The sequence below is a fragment of the Manis pentadactyla genome, chromosome 10, assembly GCF_030020395.1.
Source record: "Manis pentadactyla isolate mManPen7 chromosome 10, mManPen7.hap1, whole genome shotgun sequence".
Classification (NCBI taxonomy): Eukaryota; Metazoa; Chordata; class Mammalia; order Pholidota; family Manidae; genus Manis; species Manis pentadactyla.
The window spans coordinates 82,652,518-82,660,611 of record NC_080028.1 but is presented as its reverse complement, the minus strand read 5'-3'; the positions used below and the strand labels follow the sequence as shown (position 1 = coordinate 82,660,611).

The following is an 8,094-nucleotide window of genomic DNA, read 5'->3' as shown; positions in this document are numbered from 1 at the left end:
ACACATGCTTCTGCGGTCCCTTTTGGGTGCAACTGGAGAAGTCACTGAACCCTCCAAGAGCAACACCCCCGCAGCTCTAGAAAGGTTGCGCGGACTAGGAGGATGGCGGAAGTCGGGCGGGGGTGGGGGTGGAGGTGAAGGTGTCCTCCCCTCTCGCCACTCTTCTCTATGGTCGCTTCCTTCGGTGACGGGAAAAAGGGTCCCGGCGCCTGCGCAGAATCCGCTGGGAGCTAGACGCGGAGGGAGCGGGGAGAGGGGGGCGGGGAGCGGGAGCTGCCGCCGCCGCCGCCGCCGCCGCCGCCGCCGGAGCTAACCGTGGGGACCGAGATGCAGGTGGGACCGGAACCGGAACCCTCCTCTTCAAGTACCTCTTCCCTCTCCGCGACTCGGTCCCGGCGCCTGAGAGGAGCCCTGGGTGGGGGCGGGGGCCAGAGGCAGGAGGGCGATTGGCCCCGGAGAGTGCTGCAGACAGAGCAGGTCCCCAGGAGACTGCGGCCCCAAGGAATGGGCGGGTAGAGCGTGTACAGGGAGTAGGGTCAGGTCGGAGTGGATTGACCACCGGGCCCGGAGGGTCCGAGCCAAGAGCGGAGCCTGCACCCTCCACCACCTGCCCTTCGGAAAGTATCACAACTGAGCCAAGAGGCAGGTGCACCGGGAAAATGTGTCTGAGTCCTGCTTGGCAGGAGAGAAACTGAGTCACCAGCTCAGGAGCCGCAGGGTCAGCGGGCCTGAAGGGGGCTGGTCTGCCGGTGGTGCAGAGGGTTGGGTGGGCCTGTGTGAGCTGAGGTGGCCTCTGCCTGGATTGGGCTCTCTGCTGTGTCTGCACCTCTTGGCTCCGTTCCCCTGTGCTCCATGACTCTTGCATCTCCTGGCTTCCCGTTGGTTTGGAATTGCCCCTGTGGTTGGAGCCATCTGAATGTGTAGGGCCTGGGCCAAGGAAGAAGGGGAGGGGTCTGGGACTGGGTCAGAGCAGGAGTCTGAGGTTTGGGGAGACTTTTCTGAGCTGCATTCCCCCAGTCCTGGCGCCAGTCATTTTCCAATATAATGTGGGGGAGGAACACTAACAAAAGAGCCATGGGTTGTAAATTACATACCCAGTTCTGCTACTCGCTAGCTGCAAGACCTTGGTAATTCTCTTCCATTCTCTAATTTCTCTTTTAGAAAATTGGAACCCATAAAGATAGTAATAATGGCAGTCATTGTGCGCTTACTTTCTGTCAAGCACTAACATGTTCCATTTAATTCTCCTAACAGTTCTAGAAGTTAGAGATAATGAGCTCTGTTCTATAGGTACAAAAACTGAAGCTCAGAGAGTACGTGTAATTTGTTCAAGATCATCCCAAGTCTGACTGCAGAACCCATAGCCTTAACCAGCAGGCTAACGAGCCTTTGGGGCACACTCCCCACTGAGAGAAGAAGGAGGTGAAAAATCCTAGGGCGTCAGCTCCCTGTTTTATTTACTTTGTGGCAGCAAAGACCTGCCCTGACCCAGTGCAGTCTTTCCCCACGTGGTGCTGCTGCCTCTGGGCACCAGACTCAAGGTGCACCAAAGAAGTGGGCTGTCGCCATTTCAAGCCTCCTTCATACAGTCCTTGGGCCTGGGGTCAGCTTTCAAGACAATCTGTCATCCATCCATCTATCCATCCTTAATGAGCAACCTCCCTCCTCAGCTGGACCTCAGGATTCCTGAGGCAGGGCTGAAAGCTCTGCAGACCTAGCTCCCCTGAGAGTTGGGGCAGTGAGGGGCTATGACTAAGCCTGGTCCAGCAAGTCCCTGGGGGCAAGGCCTGCAGTAGGAAAAACAGTAATCAGACTTCTGACTTTTCTGAGCTTTGGTTTTCTCATCTCATAGAGGTTATTAAAACCTCTCACAGGGAAAGATATGAACAGCACATGGGAGGCATGTAATAAATACCAAAGGCTCTCTTGTAGGGAAGGGAGGTGACATTGTGAAAAAAGATTATTTGGGGGAGGAAGGTACTCCACAGCTGGCTATCACTCCTGGAACCCAAGTCAGGGAAAGTGGGTTGGGACAGGTGCAGGCTACACGCTGCGGAGCCAGTTGACTGGGGCTGTGGGTGCAAGGGCCTGGGGTAGGGAAGGGAGGCAGTTTGGTGTTCTTCCCATTGCTCTCTGAGGGGTCTAGACCAGAGTAGGGAGTCAGACTCGGGGTGGGGCTCTGCCCCCAGTCCCACCTCAGCAGTGACTTGGTGTATGTGCCTCTCTTCCTTCTGCAGCTGCTGCCGCTCACCCCGTGTCTTCTGGCTGCTTCCCTCTTTGCTGCCCCTCCCCAGAGGCTCCCCCTCTCCACCTCCTGGGGACCATCATGAATGGTGCCCCTTCCCCGGAGGATGGGGCCTCCCCTTCTCCTCCCCCCTTGCCACCACCCCCTCCACCTAGTTGGCGGGAGTTCTGCGAGTCCCATGCCCGTGCTGCTGCCCTGGATTTCGCCCGCCGTTTTCGCCTTTACCTGGCTTCCCACCCCCAATATGCAGGGCCCGGGGCTGAGGCTGCCTTCTCCCGCCGATTTGCTGAGCTCTTCCTGCAGCACTTTGAAGCTGAAGTGGCCCGAGCCTCCGGTTTCCTCTCGCCACCCATCCTGGCTCCTCTGAGTCCCGGTGTGGATATCCTGTCCCATGACATGTCCCTTGAGAGCTGCAGGGTGGGCGGGCCCCTGGCTGTGCTGGGCCCTTCTCGATCATCTGAGGGCCTGGCCGGCCCCCTCCCTTCCTCAGTCTCTTCCTCCTCTACGACCTCCTCAAAGCCGAAGCTAAAGAAGCGCTTCTCCCTCCGCTCAGTGGGTCGCTCTGTGCGTGGTTCAGTCCGTGGCATCCTGCAGTGGCGGGGGACTGTTGACCCTCCCTCCCCATCTGGGCCCCTAGAGACCTCATCAGGCCCCCCAATCCTAGGTGGAAACAGCAACTCCAACTCCTCTGGTGGGGCTGGGACCATTGGCAGGGGACTGGCTAATGATGGAACATCCCCTGGGGACCGATGGACTCATCGTTTTGAGAGGCTGAGACTCAGTCGGGGAGGGGGGACCATGAAGGATGGAGCAGGGATGGTGCAGAGGGAAGAGCTGCTGAGTTTCATGGGGGCTGAAGAGGCAGCCCCTGACCCCGCTGGTGTGGGCTGGGGAGGAGGGGCAGCTGGGCCTACCTCAGGGGGAGGAGGGCAGCCTCAGTGGCAGAAGTGTCGCTTACTACTTCGATGTGAAGGAGAAGGAGGAGGTGGAAGCCGTCTGGAGTTCTTTGTACCACCCAAGGTGAGCCCAGAGGAGGCGGGGAGGCTGGGAGGGAGGGCGTGAGCAGCCAGAGCTGCAACTCAGCCCACAGGCAGAACTTTGCTTTCTTTGGTTTGTAAAGCTAGTTCCTGACTCTGGGTTAGTAGCTGTGAACACGACTGGAAAAGTAGTGTTGTTTAGGGTATAGACACTTAGGGTATAGAAGGAAGAAGTGTTCTCTAGAGGGAAGGGAAGGATGGTCTCTGCCCACCAAAGATCTGGCTCTTGTTCTTTCTCCCAACCTAGGCATCTCGGCCTCGACTCAGCATTCCCTGCTCTACCATCATGGATGTTCGGACAACCACATCCCTGGAGATGCCTGACCGGGAGAACACATTTGTGGTTAAGGTAGGAGCTCTGGGCTTCCCTGCCCCCATGGAGCACTTGTGCTGGGGAGGAAGCTCTTAGCACATTAAACAAGGGACACTGGTGGAAGAAGGTGCATGTACATCAAGGGCCTTGAGCGTGTGTCCCTGGGGCCACACGTTTCTGGGAGGAGGGGAGAGGAGAAGGATGTTTTTGTTCTCATTAGGGGTGGAGTAAGGCCTGAGGACCCGGAAGTGACCTGTGGGCCTCCTCTTGTCCATGTAGGTAGAAGGCCCCTCGGAGTATATCCTGGAGGCAGCTGATGCTCTACATGTGAAGGCCTGGGTGTCTGATATCCAGGAATGCCTGAGCCCAGGGTGAGGAGCCTGACTTCTGTCACTGAGGGACTGGGGTTGGGGATGGAGAGCAGCCACTTGCCTCTTACCTGGTGACTTTCCTCCCAGCACCATTTTCCCTGTCTCTGCAGACCCTGCTCTGCTACCAGTCCCCGCCCCATGACCCTCCCTCTGGCCCCTGGGACCTCATTCCATACAGACAGCCTGGAGCTGCCCTGCCTGAACCACTCAGAGAGTCTGCCCAGCCAGGATCTGTTGCTGGGACCCAGTGAGAGCAACGACCGCCTGTCACAGGGTAAGGGTGGAGCTTTAGAGAGCTGTGAACTTCAGTACTGGCCATGCAAGACCCTTTGCTATCAGGCCCAGGCTCTCTCTCCAGACTCTGCTGTGTACCCCATTCCTGCTGCTCATCTGCCCACTGAGACCCACCGAATGTTTGTCTTTTGTCCCTGAACATGCCAGACCACAGTTTGCCATTTAGAACCACAATTGCCACCTCACACAAACCCCAAGCATTCTCCTATCCAACCTATGCCCAGCTTTGTCACCTGTTCCATAAGCCTTGTGCAGACCATCACTCTAGCTGGAGATAATGGTTCTCTTCTCCCAGCTTCTATAGCACTTTATATACATCTTTGTTTTGCTCTTATTCTGTATCTCTGCATATGCTGATGATACCAGATTTTCTTTTGTGCCCCTGTACTTCTTGGCTTGACTGAACACGCATTTACCCTACCCACACAAAAACACCCAAAGACATGCATCTCCCTAGCCACACTAACCTTTCTAGACTCCACTGCACCCTTTCCTTCTAAGCCTCCATTCTGAGTTGCAGTTTCACAGTGTCTAGCACACAGGCTGTATTCAACAAGCAAACCAATGAATTAAAGAATCTTAGAACTAGAATAGACCTTGCAAGTCAACAGTTCCAATCCCCTCCTTTCTCAGACAACTAAGACCAGGGAGGGGAAATGGCTTTTCTGAGGTGACCTGAGAGTCGCTGACAAAGACAGGGGCTGTACCAGTACCTGAGCCACTGCTCTTTGTACTACACATACACCTGTCTTCTGAGTACTGTCAATGTACAACATCCCTGTGGGCTCGGCAGATATTCAGGAGCACCACAGTACATAACTGACACTGTGCTAGGCTCTGGGGCAGTGGGGGAGGACCCCAGAGATGCCCGAGATGAGCTTTGTGCCCTCTGTGTGCTCATAGTCCCGCTGAGTTGACATCTGTCTGTTCGATGGAGAGCGTGTGCTTAGTGTCCTCTGAGCAGCACAGGTAGGAAGGGCTGTGGGAGCTCAGAGGAAGAAGAGAAGGTGAGAGAAAAGACCTGGCTTGGAGAAAGTAAATGGCGAGAGCAGAGCCTGAGATGAGGAGAAGCCAGGAGATCTGGAAAAACAGGACGTGGTCATTGATCTAAAGCGGGAGATACATGAATTCAAGTTAATGTGAAGATCAGGTTGACTTGTTTGGGGGATGAATAGAAAGATCTTTGATGCCACTGAGAGTTGGGGGCTTTGTCCTATGGGCCAAAAACAGACCCTTTCTGATGTGAAACAATATGAGAAATTCTACCACCCATCTGTGCAACAATGGCTGTAATTTTGTTAATTCAGAGAAGATATGAGTACATTTGGATTGTAGGACTTGTAATAACTGCAATCCCTAAACAGTGTTGAAGCATAAAATAGGAACCGCTGGTAGGAACCACCGGGGTCACTGCCTGAAGAAGGATCCAGCATTTCCAACAGCTGACACTGCCAGTACACCAGGGTAGGCTGGCTGGCTGGCTGGGTAGCTGGACCCAGGCCAACCAGTCCTGCCAAAGAGCAGTTTCTCGAGTTTTCAACCTTGCCCTCCTCCCTTTTTTCCCAGGGGCATACGGGGGCCTTTCAGACCACCCGTTGGCCTCCATCTCCCCCAGTTCTGCCTCCATTGCTGCCTCCCATTTTGATTCAATGGAACTGCTTCCCCCAGAGTTGCCCCCCCGCATCCCCATTGAAGAGGGACCCCCAACAGGGACAGTTCATTCCCTCTCAGCACCCTACCCACCCCTGGATACTCCGGAAACAGCCACAGGTACCAGAGGTGAGAATTTGTGTCCCCCTCCAGGCCTGGTTGCCCACCTTCCTGAAACCTTTGTCTTGGGATCCTGAGGGATCTGACCCGGGGGGCAGGGGTGGAGAGGAGTGATGTGAGGGGAAAGAAACGCTTTTCTTCTCCCTGACACCCCGGTTTACCTCCCTCTCTCCTGAAGGTTCATTCCTGTTCCAGGGAGAGTTGGAGGGAGGTGAGGGGGACCAGCCCCTCTCAGGGTATCCTTGGTTCCACGGGATGCTCTCTCGACTCAAGGCGGCCCAGCTAGTGCTGGCTGGAGGCACCGGTTCCCATGGTGTTTTCCTGGTACGTCAAAGTGAGACGAGGCGGGGTGAATACGTCCTCACTTTCAACTTCCAGGGCAAGGCCAAGGTGAGTGACAGGAAAAGACTGTTCTGCACAGCGAGCTTGTGGGTGGAGTGCAGAACACTGCTGTCCAGTGAGAAGGGCTCTGTGGTCAGCAGAGGCTTGGGCTACCACCTCACCTTTCTCATCTTGCCCTCAGCACCTGCGTCTGTCACTGAATGAGGAGGGTCAATGCCGGGTCCAGCACCTGTGGTTCCAGTCCATTTTCGATATGCTCGAGCATTTCCGGGTGCACCCCATCCCTCTGGAGTCTGGAGGCTCCAGTGATGTTGTCCTTGTCAGCTATGTTGTATCCTCCCAGCGACAGCAGGGTGAGCAGAGCAGGTCTGCAGGGGAGGAGGTGCCCATGCACCCAAGAAGTGAGGTGTGTGTGCCAGAAAGATGGGGTGGGGGGTGCTGAGGAGAAGAGGCTTTATCAGGGAGAATAGGGTAGGGAAACTTTCTTTGTGTTGGGGTTTTGAGGAAAAGGACACTGAGAGGTTGTAGGAAGTCAGAGGGCTCCTTGCTGGAGCTCGGGAAGAAGCTGAGATCGGGTTGGTGCATTCCCATTCCATTGGACTCCTCTGTTCCATCGTTCGTCTGTCTCCTAGGTCCATCTTCTTGGCCTTGTCTTTGCCCTTTGTCACAACCTTGCCTTGGGCCTGCCCTCCTTGGGCATGCTCAGTCTGATCCCCTCCCTCGTCCGTTGGTGTCTGATGTCGCTGTCTGATCTCTCCCTCTTCCCAATCCCAACGTCCCATCTGTCCCCACGTTGCCCCTCCCCCCAGGCCGGGAGCAGGCCGGAAGCCATGCAGGGGTGTGCGAGGGAGATCGATGCTATCCCGATGCCTCCTCCACCCTCGTGCCCTTCGGAGCGAGTGACTGTGTGTAAGTGTGGTCCTCCTCTCACCGCCGCCCATGATTCATCTTCCATGGATGGGGGGTTGCTCAGGAGAGGGGATGTGGGGGAGATAGCACATGGCTTCTGGGGGGATGAGTGAATGGGAGGCCACTGCAAGAGCTTGCCTCCCTCCACAACCAGACCATCTTTTTACCATTCTTGTCCAGAACCGAACACCTCCCATGACCCACCACAGCCCCCTGAACCCCCTTCATGGACAGATGCCCCACATCCTGGGGCAGAAGAGGCATCGGGGGCACCAAAAGTGGTGGCAGCAACCTCCGCAGCAGCCAAAGAGAGGGAAGAGAAAGAGAAAGCGGGCAGTGGAGGGGTCCAGGAAGAGCTGGTCCCCGTGGTTGAGCTGGTCCCCGTGGTTGAATTGGAAGAGGCCATAGCACCAGTCGCTGAGACCCAGGGAGGCGCTGGATCTGACAGGGACCCCGGGACCACCCCAATGGTGCAGCTTCAGCAGTTACCACTAGGGGGTGATGGAGAGGAAGGGGGCCATCCCAGAGCCATTAATAACCAGTACTCCTTCGTATGAGACACCTTCCCCACCCCTTTCCACTCTTCTTGTTCCCCAGCCCTCAGCTGGTAGGATTTGGGCTGGGCAGGTACATAGAGGAGCAGTAGGAATCCTCCCCACATGCTTCCTGACCCTTGTTGGCCAAGGGCATATATACTGGTACAAGAAGAGGTTCAAGAACCCTGGTGACTCCCCAGTTTGTACACTACATGTGCCCCATCCCCTGGGCAGGGGATTGGGCTCCATTACCTCCCCGAGGGGCTTTTATGGTCAG

The 8,094-nt window shown here is 56.0% G+C and overlaps 1 protein-coding gene across 5 annotated transcripts; it reads left to right on the top strand.

Annotated features, from left to right (window-relative positions):
- The first annotated feature begins 203 nt into the window (after window positions 1-203).
- Window positions 204-7,721, top strand: SH2B1 (SH2B adaptor protein 1). Of its 5 annotated transcripts, none has more exons than XM_057487095.1 (10): window positions 204-333; window positions 2,238-3,265; window positions 3,530-3,631; window positions 3,875-3,966; window positions 4,077-4,240; window positions 5,827-6,039; window positions 6,209-6,420; window positions 6,554-6,725; window positions 7,182-7,281; window positions 7,462-7,721. In XM_057487095.1, the coding sequence occupies exons 2-10, from the start codon at window positions 2,327-2,329 to the stop codon at window positions 7,478-7,480; spliced, it is 2,013 nt and encodes a 670-aa protein (XP_057343078.1). In that variant the 5' UTR covers window positions 204-333; window positions 2,238-2,326; the 3' UTR covers window positions 7,481-7,721. The 5 variants fall into 5 exon arrangements, with proteins under 5 accessions (XP_057343078.1, XP_057343080.1, XP_057343079.1 ...); XM_057487097.1 differs by having other exon boundaries at window positions 319-333; window positions 2,496-3,265; XM_057487096.1 differs by lacking the exon at window positions 204-333 and adding an exon at window positions 371-642.
- The last annotated feature ends 373 nt before the right edge of the window (window positions 7,722-8,094 follow it).